Source organism: Chrysochloris asiatica, unplaced genomic scaffold, assembly GCF_000296735.1.
Source record: "Chrysochloris asiatica unplaced genomic scaffold, ChrAsi1.0 scaffold00257, whole genome shotgun sequence".
Taxonomy (NCBI): Eukaryota; Metazoa; Chordata; class Mammalia; order Afrosoricida; family Chrysochloridae; genus Chrysochloris; species Chrysochloris asiatica.
Genome location: NW_006408775.1, coordinates 1400201 through 1417578, shown reverse-complemented (window position 1 = coordinate 1417578; position 17378 = coordinate 1400201). Strand labels below are relative to the sequence as shown.

Genomic DNA, 17378 nt, shown 5'->3' with positions numbered 1-17378 from the left:
CAGTCCCCTCACAAAGCTCCCAAGTCCACAGGGTGGACCATCTGAGCCTGCGGTCCACCTGCCCTCAGGGAGCCTGGCAAGAGAGCAGTTCGCCCAAGCATACCTGTACCTGCTGGTTCCCACCAGCCTGCCCTGCCACTTTCTGTCCACTCCCCACCCCCAGTGCCCAGCACTCACCTCGATCTGCATGGATTTGGGCTGGATGACGTGCACTTTGTTCTTGTACCCACACCACACACGGTCGTGCACAACAGCCATACAGCGGATGGAGTGGTGTGGGTGGCCCAGGTCCAGCAGGTGATAGTTGCTCAGGTCCCACTGGCCATCTGGCAGCCAGAAACACACGGCTCAGGCCCAGCTCCCAGGGGAACAGCCCCACCCCCAAGACCAGGCCTCACCTTCTCCTCGGTGGAACACGGCCAGGGTCCCATCAGCCAGGGCCACTAGCACACGTCCTTTCACATGCCTGGAACAGAACACAGCAAGGCTTAGGGGCAGGTGGGTGGCCTGGTGTGGTGACCCGGGCCTCCCACCCGCCTTGGAGCAAGACATACACCAGGCTTAGGACGGAATCCTTCAGCTTGATGGAATGTAAGCACTTCTTCCAGTGGGCCACAGCCGAGTGCACATAGAGCCTGGAAGAGGAGGAGCGAGGCTGCTTAGGGCAGGCCTAAGCCACCGCCCACCCCCCAAAGCCACCCCACAGACCCCACAGCACACCCTTACCAGCCATTCTGGGCTCCCAGCCACATTGTGGGAGCGGCACTGTTGCTGGTCCCTGCGGGGTCCGCACTGGGCTCTGGCTCTGGTTGGGCTCCAGTGGCTTCGGCTTCTTGCTCATTCTCGCTGCAAGGAGGAGTCAGTTTCAGGAAGGCCCAGAGGCCTGCTTCTCCCTGTTCCAGCCCACCACCATGTGCAGTCACATGGCCAATCCCTCTCGTACAGCCCACCTGCCAGGCCGAGAACTGGGGGGCGGCGTGGGGGCTGGGTCAGTGAAGACGTGCTCCGTGAGGGGCCCAGGTCGTACTGTGGCCGCCTCCTGCTCACTGGGCCCGGGCTCAGGAACCTCGGTAGCCTCCGTGGCCTCCTCTGTGGACGGAGCCGGGTTGACCTTCCCATTACCAACAGCAGCCACTTCCCCTGCGGAAGGGAGGGGTGGGTGAGCATCTACTGGAAATGGGCTGGGGGGGGTGGGGTCACTGGATGCTGGGACTCACCCTGCCCCTTGTCCAGCACTGGGGTGTCCCCTCGGGAGGAGCAGTTGCTGCGGGGCACGTTGCAGCGGGTGGCACAGCCCACCAGTGTGATGCCAGCCAGCACCCCGTCGGCACCGGGTTCCTCAGGGTTCACATCCCCGTCCAGGAAGATCTCCCCAGGTGGATAGTCGCTGTCACTGGCCGCTGAGATTGGGGGAGACCACGCCATCAGCTCTTGCCCACAAGCCATGCAGACACTTCCTGTCTGGACTGGCTGCCCCCGTCTACAGCTCACCAGTGACCTTCTTACCAGGTGGGCAAACCGGGGCCTTCACCTGACTGTCCACAGAACGAGGTTGCCAGAGGGCCTCTCTCAAGACAGCTGCCTCCCCCCAGCACCTGCTCCTTCCATGGAGAGCAGGGAAGGCAGACACCGCAGCTCACCAGGAATGCTGGAGATGCAGAGGACGTGGGCATTGCAGACGGTGAACTGGTCCACCACAGTGCCCGGCTGGTTGGCATCGATGATCACCACCTTGCTGGTGGTCAGCGTGCTGGTCAGGATCCAGACACGGCTGGAGGTGGCGTCCATCTCGTGCAGTTCCTTGGCCTGTGGGTACGAGGAAGGCTGCACAGCCCTGACACAACTGTGCCCCAGCTAGGACAGCCAGGACCCCACACATCACCCCCAGCTCTTTCTGTGTGCGTACTCCCTCTTTGCCTCGTGTAACTCTAACCTTCTTCTTCTCCGGAGATGTGTGGTTGCTAGAGGCTTCCCCTTCCAGCTCACGGTCACAGGTCAGGGGGTCTCGGCCCGGCACTGGCTTGCTTCCATTACCAGGCTCCTCCTCGCTAGGCCTCCAACCACTCAGGTTGACGCCTGCGGCGCACCACAGCTGCGAGGACAGGGGTCAGCTCCAGAGGGCCTGCCCGCTCCCCCAGGTGCCGACACACAGTACCCCGACAAGGCTACGGGTGCGGGCTGGACACTCCGGGATACAGTCAAGACTCTGCTTCCGAGGTCCCTGCCAGGCTAAGGGGCTGCCTTAGGCTCACCTTCATGGTGGGGTCCTTCTCCACCAGGGGGCGGCAGTACACCGGCACCGGCACGTTCTTCATGCGAGTGTCCTCCTGACCCCCATTGGGGCTCAGCTGTAACAAGGCAGGGTACTGTGGCTACTGGGCCGATGACTGGGGCCCAAAGAGGTCCTGAGTCCCACCTAACTCTCGCCTCGTTCTCACCTGCTTATACTTGGCTGGCAGGCCCCGCCCCCGCCCCTCACCTGCAAGGACTTGGCAGGTAGGCCCCGCCCCTGCCCCTCACCTGCTTGTACTTGGCAGGTAAGCTCCAGCCGCAGGCCTGCAGCCGCCCATCATCATTGCGCACATGCTCACGCACTTGGCGGTACTGTTCTCGCTTCTGCTCCCTGCGCGCCGACGACGTACAGTCGCTGAGCAGGAGGGGCAAGGTGGTCTCAGACGTGGTCCTCAGACCCTGTGCCCCCGCCACCAGGTGTCCTGTTCCAGCCCCTCCTCTGAGGACCCCCAGCCCCGGCCTGAGGCCCACATTCAGAAAGCCCAAGGTGACTCTGGAGGGCTAAGGAGGGCTCAGCGGGCAGCACTCACTCGTCGGGGAAGAACTCCAGCGGCCGGCTGCCGGCGGAGATCTGACACAGGGTGTGGCCGCGGCGCTGGCTGAAGCCGGCTGTGGTGGGCGACTTGTAGTGGATGTTCACTGAGGGGTAAGCGCGTTTGGCGGGCGGTGGGCTGGAGGAGGAGCTGAAGAGCCGGCTGAAGCTGCAGGAGCCGGGAGCACGGAGAGTGAGGCCAGCCCCCACAAACTCACCCCCCCACCCTGTCATCGACACTCCTCCACTCACAACTGCCAGATGGTGGACTTCTTCTTTTCCTGAACCGACGGGTGCTCCCGAGAAGCTCTGCACAGAAGGGGTCCGGGGACAAAGACTCAACAAGGTCCCCATGACAGCCTCCACACAGGCTTCCCACAGGAACGCAGGGCAGCTGCTCACCGGATCATCTCTGTCCACCGCACAGCTTCCTGCAGCTCCATCAGCCGTTCTTTGTACTGGTTCCGCTCCATCAGCACTCGGGCCATCTCCACCCTTGTAAAGCGGCGGCGCTGGGCCATGGGTATGTTGTCCTGCGTGGGGAGGGGGCCAGGATAATGCCTGCAGGCCCCTGGACCATGCAAGGCTGCTGGTGACAGCTGGCAAGGGTACTGAGAGGAGTGGTCGGGGCCATCCACCATCAACCACCTCTGCGGCAGGGAGGCCAAGACCCAAATGTCAGCCACACAGATTCTATGGGGTGGGGAGCCCAGGTGAGCTCCTAGCCTGCTTCCTCTCCTGAATGTCTGTGTGGGCCCCCCATTTCTGTGTCCCTACCTGCCCAGCTCTGACACCTCCTTCAGCCTCCCCACCACCCCAGGCAGCACCTGCCCTCCCTACTCAGGGTCTGAAAATGGCGCACGGAAAGTCATCTCCCATCACAGACCCAGAGGGCCAGGGGGCTGGGGGCTCCCCCAGTAGGTCCATCTGAGGTCTGAGGCTGGGAGATGATAGTGAAGATGGAGTGGGAGTGGGAACCACTGCTCTGCCCCTTAGGAGCCGGGTGTGTGTGTGTGTGTGTGTGTGTGTGTAGAGGTGCCCCCTGCCCACCCGTCAACAGATGTTAGATGTACCAGTTCTGTACAGAGGCAGCTGCTCACGTCCTCTGCCTCCTCCTTGGGTTCACGTCGGGAAGTGATGGCTTCTGACTTCACTCTGTAGATGGGAAAAGGGGTCAGACTCAGGAGAAGGCTGGTTCCTACCACCACCCACTCAGGCCAAGAAAGCTGGGCTGACTTGAAGAGCCCAGGGGCAGCCCATCCTCCGACAGGGACGCTGAGAATTGAGGGTCCAGAGAGAGATAGGGACACAAATCAGGGAGCAGTATCTGAGGAGGCTGGGGCTGATATGGGGGGACTACAGTGGGACAGGGCCCAGCCACCTCCGTAGCTCCTCCTCCAGCTCGCGGACCCTGGTCTCCAGCTTGCTCTTGGCCAGCCTGGCGGTCTCCAGCTCCCCCTTCAGCACCTCCTGCTCCCCTGACAGCTGGTCCACCCGAGCGATGAGGTCATTCTTGACCACGTTCAAAGCATTCCTTTGGCACAGAGGAACCGAGGGTCAGTCACCAGGATGGTCCTGGTGATGGCTTCTCACAGTGAGGGGCCATAGAGCAGCTTCCTAAGGCGGTCCCTGCAGCCGCCGCCACCCCCAGGAGGGCAGCAGGGCCGGGCCCATGGACTCACTTGGTCTCCAGCAGCTGTGAGTTCTCCAGCAGCAGGTGGCCCACCTCCTTGCCCATCCCTGGAACAGAAGGTGTGCATCTGAGAGGCCGCAGACAGCTCTGCGAGCGGGGTCTCACGGCGAAAGCTGGCAGCTCTCTGGGGTTCCTCAGCTGGGGAGGTGCCCTCTCTACTGTACGATGCTTCCTAGCCCTGAACATCACCCCTGCTCTGCCTCGTCCCACTTCCAGCGTCCTCTGTAGATTCGTGCTGATGGGAGACTGAGACAGGCCCAATCAGGGAAGCTCCATCCAGGTGAAGGAATGGGCCCATGGCCGCAGGTCAGCAGGAGGTGCAGTGGGCTTCAGGTGGAATTCACAGCCCACAGAGTCCCCATACTGTGTCCTCCCCTGTCCAGCCTGGGAGAGTCGGCCCGAGAGCCCACAGCTGTGCCCCTAGTCATCTCCCTCATCGCCCCCCACATGTGCACATCTCAGGTATGGTCCCATCCAGCCCTCCACATGGTCCTGTCCCCCTCCCCTGTGGGGCTCCTCAGGCAGGCTCACGGAGCCTCGGAGGGGTGGGGGCTGCCTCCTGCCCGGGAACACCTCACACCCCACCCAGGTCCTGTGGGTGGAGAGAGGTGGCTGCCAAGCTGACTACCCCGCAGCCCACCCCCGCCTTCACCATCATGCAGCACAGAGCAAACAGCACATGAAGCTTTGACAGGAGGTGTGGGGGGCGGGGGGCACACGTGGAAATGCAGCCTTGGCCTTACCAAAAAAATCATCGCGCACTGAGAGCCGTCCCAATGCCACGGGAGGCGGGCAAACGGGGGCGGAGGGGGAGAGAGGGAGAGAGGGAGGGAGAAAACACAAGCGCATTAAGCCCGAGTTCAACAGCCGGGGGAAGTCTTTTGGGGTGAAATGAGAGAGGAGACAGGACTGGGCAGGCCACGCCTTTCAGAAAAGCCCAAGGGTCCAGGATGAGGATGAGGATGCCTGGAAACTGGGCCTGAGGTTAGGGGGTCATTGAAGAGCTGTGGTCACACATGGCTGGATGGCCAGGCCCTATCTGTTTGTCCATGTGGGGAGATGTGTGCTGAGCTGTGCAGAGGGAGAACCCTCTAGGTTAATGGGGAACCCCAGGGGCAGGTAGAGAGGGCCACCAGCCCCAGTCTAGTCGGCTGGCTGCACTCTGGCTTGGAGGAGGGGCCAGCAGCAAGTGGCCCCAGACTTAGTGGTACCTCTCGGGTGGGGGAAGGGGGTGCAGGTCAGCAGGAACTTGCAGCGCAGGAGCTGGGGTGGGGGTGGGGGGGCAGAGTTGGGAGGGGCTACACAGCCAGCAGGGGAGTGTCCCATGTGTGACCCCCCCCACCTGGGCCACGAGTAGGGAGGGTGGACGGGAGATACACACCTGAGAACTCCCCTGGGCCGAGTCCAGCGAAGCGCAGACAGGGAAGGAAGCGGACAGTCAGTGGACCGGAACCAAGAGGGGCTCAGTAAAGATAGCACACGGCTTAGCTGGATGACACCGCCAGGCAACAGTCACATGTGGGTCCCCAAGGCCAGTGCTTCTGGTTGGTTCTGGTTTTGCCAGGAAACTAGCCTGTCCACCCCCTCAATTCCAGCAGCGGCCGGAAGCCAGCAGGTCTGGGTTTCTGTAGCCCCCAGGGTTCCCGCTCAGGTCTAGGAAAAGTGTGCATGTGTGTGGTGTGTACTTACGTCCTAGTGGTATGTGTATGTGTGTGATAATGTGTACATATGTGTGGTTCATGTATGTGTGTACTCTGTGCATGTGTGTGGTATGTGTACATATGAGTGTGGTTCATGTATGTGGATACTCTGTGCACTCAGCAGAGTGCCCTAATAGTCTCTAGCCTACAGGAGCCAGGGTGACCTGGAGGGACTGTTGGTCACTCTCCTCATGACCACAGCCCCAAGGGGTGAGCTGAGCTTGCTCGGTCCCAGGCCTTAATGGATAGCCCAGAAGACAGGCTCCAAGGGGCAGGGAGGAAAGCAGGGCGTGTGGCTGGGCTCTGCAGTCCCTACTCAGATCACAACTTTCTCCCGCAAGGCGGATGTGGCCCACTGCACACAGAAAGCCCAGTTACAAAATGCAGCCTTGGCCATAAACATTTTAACAGTCAAGAAGTGGACAGATGGAAAAGTGGGTGCCCCTTCTCTGCAATCCGCTAAGGTGACCGCTGGCGACATGGTCTGTCTTCTCCTCTCGGACCTTTTGCTAGACGGGTGGTGATTTCTGAGCGCTAAGTGGGAAGCTTTGTTCCAGTGAATGGAGCAGCACCTGGCGCTTTCCATAGTGAAGTAGCCTTTGTATTTTCAGCTCAGCCCCACTCACTCCTTTAAGGGACATCTCGGCCTAGAGTCACAAACACATTGTTTGGGAACAGGTGGTCTCCTGGACTCCCCCATCCTTGGGGGTACAGAATGCCTGGGTCCTGTCTGTTCAGGAAGAGCGGTCTTAGTTCTCAATTCTAGTCTAGCTGTTTGGGGTGAAGGCGGCGAGAGCATCTCTGTATGCTCGCCTTACCTTCTCGCTCCCAAACTGGCCCATCTGCATGCCCAGTTTTGGATTGGGTCACTGGGAGGGTTGTCCTTGGCTGATGGCCAACAGGCAATGGGTACATTTTCCTTTCCAGTCCATGGAGCGATGCTGAGCTTCTTTCTTCATGACTTTAGTCATACAGAGAGCAACCCACTCACTGGAAACCCCACACTCATCCTGGGCTCAAATCCCACGTGTCCAGCTCTGCTTCTCAACATCCACTGCTGAGTTCACACGATGAAAGATCTCTCCCCCAAGCAGGCTCCGTTCTTGTAACTTCATGGCTCGGTAGCTGGGATGGTGATCTTGCAGTCTTGTTCTTCTCCAAAGATTTTGGGGCTAGTTTCACATACTGTCTTCTGGACGACCTCTAGAATCCATTCATCAAGTTCCCCGCAAAATGCTTACGCGCATTTTTATTGGTTCTGAACGAAAGGACTGCTTTGCGCAGCCTCTGAGTTCAGTTGCATCTAGGAATGTGCTACGTTCTCTGTTTACGGCTTCTTTTTTGCCTTTAATTCTCTTTTTCTGTGCTGTTTCTCTGTGTTACTAGACATCTCACGGCTTTGGTTATGACCGTGGGTGGGACCACAGCGTATGGCAGGAAAGCAGGGAAATTGGCTCTGAAATCTCATCAATCTGCCTTTAAACTTCACATTCAAACTAAGTGCTGCCAGGCAAGCTGTCTGACTTTCCAGAGCTTGTGTTTCCCCGGGTGAGTGGAAAACTCGCCTGGGAACAGGTTGCTGGGTGGGACTCACTGAGATAGCGCAGGGGAGTAGGCATGGCATGTTTTCTTATTTTAATGTTTCTGAAATTGCCAAGGTTCTTACAATCAGTGGAACATCAGAATTTGTCAGTTTTTTTCTTGTGCTGACGTTTCTAGAATGGTGAATCTGTTCTAGACTGAACAGACTGACAAATGTGCCATCAGGAGCTCAGTCACAATGCTGAGAGAGGCAGCCGCTACTGACCACGCTGACCACCTCACCGCCTACACAGAGGTCATCATGTTTCTCAGCCTACGGGGCCTCCCCTGAAAGAACAGTCATCAGACCGAGACTACAGACAGGCCCAGTTACAGCCAACAGCACTGGGGTGGGCACCCATTGCAGCAGGGCAGGATGCCAGTGGGCAGCAGTCCGTGGAAGACATGGTGAGTATAGAGAGGGCACGGTACATCTCTGGACGTGTCTGCAGCTGGTGGACTGCAGGCCTCAGCACGTTCCACAGAAGGTTCACTGCTCCTAAGAGGGTCTCACTTCACTTAGACCGTAAGCTTGCTGGGGCTCTGCGTGCACAGTGACACTCACTCTGACCTCTGGACAGCTTCTGGACCAGGCTCTCAGGAGATGGACAGCATGTTGGCAGCTGACCTCAGCCTGAGCTGGGTTGCTTACAGGTGTGCTCATGTGACAACCACCGTGGTCACTCTGCATCCTGAACACTTTTCGTCTGAGGCCCATGGACCCACAAGACACCATGTGCCCTGTCCAGGATATTCCCTCTGTCACCACCTGGGAGACTGAGTGAAGGTGCCTGCATTGTGAGAAAGCTCTGTGCAGCCCCTCGTGCTCTACGATCCCACTTTTGTGACGAGTCCAAAACAGGTACAAGCATAGACAAAAAGCAGGATCCTGGCTGCAGGGCCGGAGGGTTTGGGAGAGATGCAAAGGAATCACTAAGGGGTTCTTTGGGGACAACGAAGACTCTGAAACTGGAGGTGTGGGTGAGGGGTGCGCAAGCCTGAGAAGATACTTAGAGCCCCCGAACTGTGTGCTTTCATTGATTGCTCGTCACCAAATGGGGGAGGGGGCAGCCTGGCTCTCCCTCTCTTCTTGGCCGTTTCCAGTCTAATTCAAATAGCTGCATAGGTCATTTTCCAGAAGCAAACACATGCCTGAGAACTAAATATATTTACCTTAATCTCAACTACGTAAAGCAGAGAGAAAGGAACTATGTTAAAAAAGTTCAGTGTGAACGCTCCCATCAGTGAATAGCTTCTGCTTGATTTCTACTCGTGTGTGTATGTGCGTGCATGTGTGTGTGTGTTTTATATTATGTGTGAGAAAATATTCCATGAGCATCTGTTCTGCCTCTCATCTGACTCTCAGTGGAGGTGGCATGGGTGGGGAACACCGCAGGTAATGACAGCACATCTGCCCCCTGGAGGCCCCGCTCTCCTGGCAGGGTCCCACGAGCACAACAGTGGCAGGAGAAGGACGGAAACCAAGCCCTATCCTCCCCCCTGTGAGCATGCAGCAAGTCTCTGGGGAGACGGGGACAGACACAGCTGTAGCCACACAGCCCTGCAGATGTGGGAAGAGCCACCCTAAGGCCCTGGGACTCAAAATAACCCCAAGGCAGGACCCCAAGGCACTGAGGACCCCTGAAGGAAGGGGGCAAAGGCCAGCAGGAGAACAGGATGCAGACCCCCTCTGGGCATTTCCCCTGCACAGCCAAGAGCCAGCAAACAGCGCCCCCAAACACGGCCCAGAACACAGACTGCGACAGGGGGCATGGGGGCCACTAGTGGTATGGGGTTCTTTTGGAGTGATGAATTGTGGGATTAATCAGAAGTGACAGCCATGCACACTTCCTGGTGAGCACTGAGGGTCATAGCCCTGTCTCGGTGGGTCCTGAGGGATGTGGACACATCTCGGGAAAGCTGCTGTCAGACTCCAGGGAGACTGTGGTGCTTGGAGTTGGTGGTGAGGACCCTTGCTCTTACCTAGTAGGTCAGCACCCTCGTCCACATCGCCGATGACCTCTGACCCAGCAGTTGACAGCTCGTGGTACAAGGAATCGGTGTTGATGCCGAAAGCCTTGTTCACAATGCCCTGAGTGGGGCTGTTGAAAGGATGCATGGGGGCAGGAGGCAGTCAGAGGGCAGAGCCCACGGTGTGTCCAGACTCTCTCAGCCGGGAGCCTACCACCCTGCAGGCCAGCACTGCTCTAGGTGTCAGGTGTGAGCAGAGCAGTAGGCTCACTGCCCAATGACTATGAGTGGTGGGATGGGTGCTGGGGACCTTGCCCTCCCAGGGACCCTGTCTACCCGGGGACCCTGTCCACCCAGGGACCCTGTCCACCAGGGGACCCTGTCCACCCAGGAACTCTCTCCTCCCGGGTACCCTCTCCACCTGGGGATACTGTCCTCCTGGGGACCCTGCCCCCTCGGGGACCCTGAGTCAAATGTACCTGTTGCCAGTTCGGTCCAGACGCTGCTCCTGACACATGTCCAGTTCCGGGGTGGAGTCAATGATGTCCTGGACGTCAGACCACTCATCACTGCTGCCCATCCCTGGAGGCACACCAAAGCCAGGGTCAGGGACGCTGGTGGTTTCTCTCCACCAGGGTCACCCCTGCAATGACCCCTGCCAGGATGAGGGAGGGTCATCCTAAACATGCGACCAGGAGAGGGGCGTGGAGTGGCCCTAACAGGACACCCAGTCTCGGTAGGTCCCCGCCCTGCACAGGTGGCAGGAGGGTGGGAGGAGCGCCGCGGCTGCGCACCTATGCTGACGTTGCGCATCTCCTGTGTGACCTGCACCTCCATGTTGCGACTGTTGCGCTTCTCACGTGCCCGCTTGCCACTCTTGGTACCACCGCCGTAGTCCCCCAGGGGTTGCAGGCTCTCATTGAGGGGTGTGACCGTGGCTGAGGGCACGGAAGACGTGGGCGTATTGGACTTGGTGCCAGTGGTGCTCGGCGTGGCGGCTGCGGAGGACTGACCCGACTCGGACATCTCATCATTGGGACACTGGGACAAGAATAAAGGGGTACACTGCGGTGTCTCCCCCACAAGCCCATCTGGAGGGGGTGGGCAATGGCCCTGGTGTCCGCCTGGCCAATCCTGGGGTCTGGTCACCCCAGTGGCTAAGGGGAGACTTCCTGGAAGCAGCTGCCACCTGATCTAGTGGGTGGGAATGTGGCTTTCGGCTGGCACCATCCCACATGCAGGAGGAAGGTGCAGGATGTTCGCCAGGTGCCCTCCACAGCCATCATGTTGGATACAGAGGAGACACCAGGGGACCCTGACCATCATGAAAGTATAATCATGGAAGGGGGGGCGTCACTGAAGTGTTCTGGGGGGCAGGGTCATGGTGCTATCTAAAACAGCACCACCTGAGCCGTCACTAACGGTGAAGCCAGACACACACTGTGGAGCCCTTCCCAGATCATGCAGACAGCTCCTGGCTCTTCATCAGTGCTGGTCACCGCGGGTAGCCATCGAGCCTCCTGGGCAGTGTAAGACCTAGTCCCTACTCCCACCTCCCTGGTGTCAACCTGAAGCCTCCCCAGAAGGCCCACGGCCAAGACACACTGCTGCACGGTGACCACGCGTCAGGAGACTTCCCAACAGGAGGGACACATATCTGGGGCAGGCAGGGTGGAGGAGGGCAGTAGTGCTGCCCCAAGCTGAGTAAACACTTGTAGGCATCCTCACGGGGAGGAGGACGCAGACTGGGAAAGTAGGCCATGTCCAGATGTGCCCAGGGGCAGTGCTAGCCCCCAGGCCTATGGTTGCCCCCATGTGGCCAGCACCATGTTCTAAGCAGACATGCCCTAGAGGCAGACACGGGCCAAGTCTTTAGAAGGTGGGCCCTATTCATGGGCTACAAGACCTCCCCACCAGGAACCCCAACACCCAGAGCCGACTCTGCAACACTCTGACACAATGACTGAGCCCCAGGTGACTTAGTCAGGTTACCACAATTGGGAGGGAGCGGCTGACATTCGCTGTGCAGAGAGGCAGGCGCACCGTGGAACGCCCACAGCGCTGCTGGATGCAGGAGGCTTGCTCCAAGCTCAGTGCTCATTTCCCGGGAAGGGACTAAGCCCGAATGTTTGCCTCCCTCCTCTTTGTGTCTAACAACCCAAGCCAAGCCAGTTGAGTGGCCCCCACATCCAGGTTACCCACACTTCCTCTGTCTGACCCCATGTTGAAGGGGCCCCCATGTCCCACAGGGAAGGTATGGAGACCAGATGAAGGAGTCACTAAGTAAGTCATTGGGGGTGCCCACACCTTGCAGAAAAGACGGCGTCCAGACCTTCCCGGCTGGCCACATCCAACTCCGGACACACACACAGGGGCTTCTGTGTTGTGACGTGTCTCCCCAAGGTCCCCTACTGCTGTTTTCCTGGAGGGCCACCACTTACCCAAGGGACCGTCACCCTGGCCACAACTTACCTACAGGCAAACCTCTCAACCTGCTCAACACCAACGGGGAGCAGTGACCTCCAAGTGCAAAGAACCCAAACTCTTAACGGTCATTCCTCACCATGAGTAGCCAAAATTGTTTGGTTAAAACACTGAAAATACAGTACATAAAAACAACAAAACTGAAGGAACAATAAACAACAAGAAATTAAGAAACTAGAAAAAAATTTAAACTAGGGCATGAAATAAAAAACAAATGTTGAATTATTAAAAAAACAAAACAAAAACCAACTCAAATTAAACACATAAACTAAAACATAAAACACTGGCTTAGGAAGAAGAAAACTGTTCGGGACAAGATGGCGGAGAGAGAGCGATGGAGAAGCAATGGTGAGGAAAAGAGCAGACTCGTACGGGTGGGTGTGAGGAGGGCAGGTCCGTGCCCAGGAAAGGCCTCATGTGGGTTCTTCACGTGTTTCCAGCATAGGCCTGCTTACAGGCCTGTATGCACGAGTGTGTGTGAGTACCCGTGCACGTGAGCGTGTCAGTCTCCGACGACAAGCCAGCCCATGAGCACCGGCTCCACTGGCCTGCCACCGTCTGCCCTAGTCCAGAACACTGGAACCATTTACCAGAACCGACCAGAACAGCCACAGATCTGTGTGCTCACGGAGCCAGCACGAGTGTGGGTCGTTTTCTGACTAAGTTTCAGGCTGACGTGACCCTCTCTGAGCAAACGAGATGCTCCGAGGTGACAAGCAGATGCTTCAGGAGAACCTGCAGATCCCATATCCCCCAGGCCTCTGCTTCAGGCAGTGTGCGCTGTCCCCCCACCATGGGAACTCAGCAGACCCCGGGCCCCCCTGCACTGCCCTTCCCTGGCCCTGGCCCACCAGTGGTCACCCTTAGTGGTGTCCAAGGTTTCACCCCCTCAAGCTTAGAGATGGAGCAGGCAGGACAGGCAAGAGAAGAAAGGGCTCCCCAGGACTCAGAGCACACGCCCTGACTGAGGACCTTGAGTGTGGGTCAGCAGGGGATGTGCCCCATGCGGGGACGTCAGTTCCATGGCCCCCACCCCTGGGGGTCAGCCAGCTTCTCCCTCCTTGGGCAAAGCCATGTGTGGAGCTGGCCCTCCAGGACGTGCAGGGGGAGCTGGTGATGGGGAGCCCCTGGCCCACAGCACGCCTACGAAACCTGATAGCTGGAGCTGGCTGGCAGCTGGCTGCGGTCACTCAGGCGCCAGTGGTCCGCCGCAGGCGTGAGCTTGCCCCCCATCTGTGCACGTACCATGCCGTCGGTCAGGGGAAAGACGTTCAGCGAGGTGGGGCGCTCCTTCCTGCTGGGGTGTGGGGAAGAGAGAAAGCCAGCGTTCGATGGCGGCAGGGACAGACACACCACTGCTCTGCTCAGCATGCTCCTCTCCCGATGCCCAGACGGGAGCTCACCTTGGCCAGCGAGGGAGGTGAGGGCAGGTGACACGCCTCACTCAGTCACCCCCAGCCAGCCCCCTCGTTTGGATTTAGCCCTACAGCTGCCCTGACTGGCTTGGCCAATGGAATGTGGCCCCAGTGGTCTCTCTTCACAAGTTGCTGAACTGCGAGGGTGGTGGGCCGCTCATGGAGCGGGGTGGAGGCTGTGATGTCATTCCTCCTGCAGTTTGAGGGTCCCAGCCTGGGGCTGCTGCCACTTTAGGCACTGAGCACAGACAGAACCTAGAGGGCAGTGTGTGGGCGAGGGAGCACTGCCAGTGCCCAGGAATCAGCGTGTCCCTCAGGCAGGAGACGAGGCTGCAAGGGAGCCTCTGTGGAATGAGGTTCTGAAAGGGTCCTCTGTGTGTGGCTTCCTCTGGGAGGGCCTTCTGTGAGGGGAGCCTCTGTGGAGTCTTCTCTGAGGGTCCTCGGTGAGGGGTCATTGGGGGTTCTTCCTTGAGGTGCTCAGCATGACTCGTCACCCTGCTCACAGACATTTCTCAGCACTTTACTTTTAAAGATAGATGAAGATGACAAATGATACTAATAACATACCATGAAATGTGTGAGAAAGCTTGATAGCAACTTTGTAACGTCCCCTTCTTCCTCTCTCCATCCCCTGGCAACCACACATCCTCTTTTCTCTGGTTGGATTTGCCTGTTGTAGACATTTCCGATGAGGGTGACCTATTTCACGCCGCTATCCTGCCAGTGTTTTTTGTTTTGTTTTTTTTAATGTTTTATTGTGAATTATATGATAGTTTACATGGGAGAACTTTAGTTTTACATTCATTCCATCTTATGTCATCTCATTGCCATGGTTCCAATCCCGTCCATGCATCATCAACCACCCACAGGGTATATCCCAGAAACCCGCCCCCTTCATTTCCCCCTCCTCCCCCCAGTTTTCAGCCCACAGACCCTTTCCCTCTCTGGGTCCAAAGTCCCCAGCTGCTTCATCACTCCACGTCACCATCTCTGTCTCTATCTCAGGCATCTCTGTTTCTCTGGGTAGGGTCCCGCTCTTGGCTCTTCTCCGTTGATGGTCCCAGAGGCCTCTGCTCCTATCCTGGAGAATCAATCACTCCCTTCCTTGTTACAAAACTTCTACCTTGGCATTTCCAACCCTCATAGTCAGTCCTGGTAAGCATTATTCACTACAGTATCACGAGTTACCCATCTGTATCTCCTTTCATCAGCTCCACCCAGACAGTTTGAATAAATAGTACCTACTGGAGCTTCTGCCTTCCGCCATGCTCCCTAGCACCAGGTTCCCTCTTGAAAGCTTGTAAGCCAGTCACTTCTTGCCTTTGTAGTGCCCTCCTCCCCATTTGAGTATCCAATGTCCAAGCTGCCCTTCTCCGTCCACTCTGTGTGTGAGAGTGTGTGAATGTTTCTTGCTGTGAGGATTTGTTCCCTTTTGAGTCGCTGCTCCATAGGTATAGGTCAAGTTCATCAGACTGTATCAGCTCACTCTTCTCCCCCCCTCCCCCCTTCTTTCCCCTCCTGGTTGAGCTCCGATCATCCAGTCATCCAGTCCAGGTCACGTGGTTATCATCTGCAAGTGTGGGTGCTCCTGTGCATATGTCCTCTCTTCCTGTCAGCCGGAAGCTCCACTCTCCTCTCCAGTCCTCCGTGGCCACGCCACTGACTCTGGGCCTAAGAGTCCCCAGGCCTCTTCACACTGCTCGCCAACCAGGTCCCCAACTGGGTCCACAGAAGTCCACTGATCATTGTAGGGCTTAGCTTGCCGCTTCATTGCTGCTTTTACCCCCTTCCCCCCATCGGTGACGTTTGTAGTCACCAATCAGAGCGTGCATTTCCGTTGAGTCTTAGTCTTGGAAGGGGGTTTGCGCTGAGAGGGCCTGGCCACTTGCCTTGATGTTTTCTAGGGAAGTGATTTGTTTGTTCTTGTAGTAACAGTCCATCTGCCTCCATTTTTCCTGCAGGTCTTTCTTTCAAGAGGTATCCTTTATTCTTTCCTGCCAGTGTTTTGAGGCCCATCTATGCCGCAGCATGTCTCTTGGTTACGGTGTTTAGTGCTGTCGAGTCGGTTGTGACTCACAGTGACCCCCTGGGCAGTCCGGTGCTGTCCTCACAGTCGCTGCCATGTTTGAAGCCACTGTTGCAGCCACGGTGTCAGCCCCTCTCCCAGAGGTGTCGACCCTTTTTTGCTGACCGTCTACTTTATCTCGCATGATGTCCTTCTCCAGGGACTTGGCAATAGCCCATTGTGTGGAGAGACCACCTGGTGCTTCTCGATTCATCCGGTGATGGATACTAGGTTTGCTTCCAAAGTTTTCCACCTTACCTGTTTCAGTTCCTCCTTCAAGTACCTCAGGTGTGTACCCGGAACAGAAATGCTGAGCCACACTGTGACTGCGTTCCATCTCGTGGGCCTGCAGACTGTTCTCCAGAGCGTCTGCCTGTTTACAGTGGGGCCACTGTCAAGCACAAAGATTTGGCCTTTCCTCCACCCTTGCTAATCAGTTCTGCACTTTTAGGAGTTGAATATGACCAGAAACTTGAAGAGACATTAAAGTTTGAAGGTTTCAAATCCGTTGATGTGGCCAGGTCTTCCTGTTGTTCTCCAGAAGTTGGGGTACCCATAGCAGCCCACGCCGACAACGGCCAGTTCTGCTGGCAAGGTGAGTACAGCCAGCCCCACCAAGCCACAGGGCAGATGGCCCAGCCCAGGCCCCCTGTGCCCACAGTCCCCTCATGTAGCACCCGGCTCTGGCCTAGGGCCCACCTTCCTATGTGTACACACGACCTTGGCTGACACACACTTCAAGCAAATGTAACTCCACAGACTCCGGACAGGGGAAGGCTCGTGTGTGGGTCACCAGCCTCGAGGGCAGATGGCAGGCCCTGGAGGCCTGGACTGTGTGTGGTCCCCTGGGTGCCAGTTCTCTGGTTTCATTCCTGTGGCTCCCTCCCTCCCCATGGTGAAGAGGTCATACATGCCAGTTCTGGTCACATGCTCAGAAGCAATGTGTTAGGGTCTGTCAGGCCACCATGACGGCCTGGACCCCAGACTGCCCCGGCCCAGTCCTCAGGATGCTGCATCCAGGCCGGGGAACCCCAAGAACTCCAGTACTGGTACTAAATTTGGTGGTCTGTCAGAGGCCTGGCTAAACAAAGCTCTGGCAAATGCTACAGGCTCAGAATCCAACATCCAATCACCTCCGGGGGCGCGGAAGGGAGCCACCTGTGCACACGTGTAAGCCCAGCAGCCACCCCGCCGTGGTAACTAGACTCAGAGGCCCTGTGAGGAGGGGCCCAGGTTTACCTTTTCCTCCACGACTGGCGAGGACTGTGGGGGCCGGCAGGACAGTACAGGAAGCAAGACGAGAAAACGTCATTAGAGATGAAGGCAGAGCTCACGTCTGTTCACACAGAGAAACAGGCGTGTGGTGGTGCAGACACGCAGGCATCTGCCTGCACCAGCCGCTGTGTTGACAGACAGATGAGAACACGTGGAGACAACCACAGGGCACAAACGATTCATAGCCGTGAGAGCTTCAGCACACAGTTAACACTGGCACACACCACAGCCACATGGTGAAGGAGAGCACATGTAGTCACACATGGGAGTGAAAAACACTGTGGTCACATACGGGGACACAGAACATGCCATGGTCACACATGGGGGTGGAACACACTGTGGTCACATACGGGGACACAGAACATGCCAT

At 57.6% G+C, this 17378-nt stretch overlaps 1 protein-coding gene across 1 annotated transcript in view; it reads right to left on the bottom strand.

Moving 5' to 3' along the window:
* Nucleotides 1-17378, bottom strand: part of MAPK8IP3 (mitogen-activated protein kinase 8 interacting protein 3) — a 45787-nt gene that overhangs the window by 1374 nt on the left and 27035 nt on the right. Inside the window, exons 5-26 of the mRNA XM_006873858.1 lie at nt 13406-13550; nt 10564-10810; nt 10249-10351; nt 9782-9900; nt 5899-5910; nt 5261-5278; nt 4507-4564; nt 4206-4358; nt 3898-3979; nt 3227-3357; nt 3077-3133; nt 2823-2993; nt 2521-2647; nt 2253-2348; nt 1934-2092; nt 1641-1806; nt 1218-1400; nt 951-1140; nt 727-846; nt 555-635; nt 399-466; nt 178-326 (exon numbers count right to left, since the gene is read on the bottom strand). Coding sequence (XP_006873920.1) covers nt 178-326; nt 399-466; nt 555-635; nt 727-846; nt 951-1140; nt 1218-1400; nt 1641-1806; nt 1934-2092; nt 2253-2348; nt 2521-2647; nt 2823-2993; nt 3077-3133; nt 3227-3357; nt 3898-3979; nt 4206-4358; nt 4507-4564; nt 5261-5278; nt 5899-5910; nt 9782-9900; nt 10249-10351; nt 10564-10810; nt 13406-13550 — 2635 coding nt within the window. The remainder of the gene's footprint in view (nt 1-177; nt 327-398; nt 467-554; nt 636-726; nt 847-950; nt 1141-1217; nt 1401-1640; nt 1807-1933; nt 2093-2252; nt 2349-2520; nt 2648-2822; nt 2994-3076; nt 3134-3226; nt 3358-3897; nt 3980-4205; nt 4359-4506; nt 4565-5260; nt 5279-5898; nt 5911-9781; nt 9901-10248; nt 10352-10563; nt 10811-13405; nt 13551-17378) is intronic.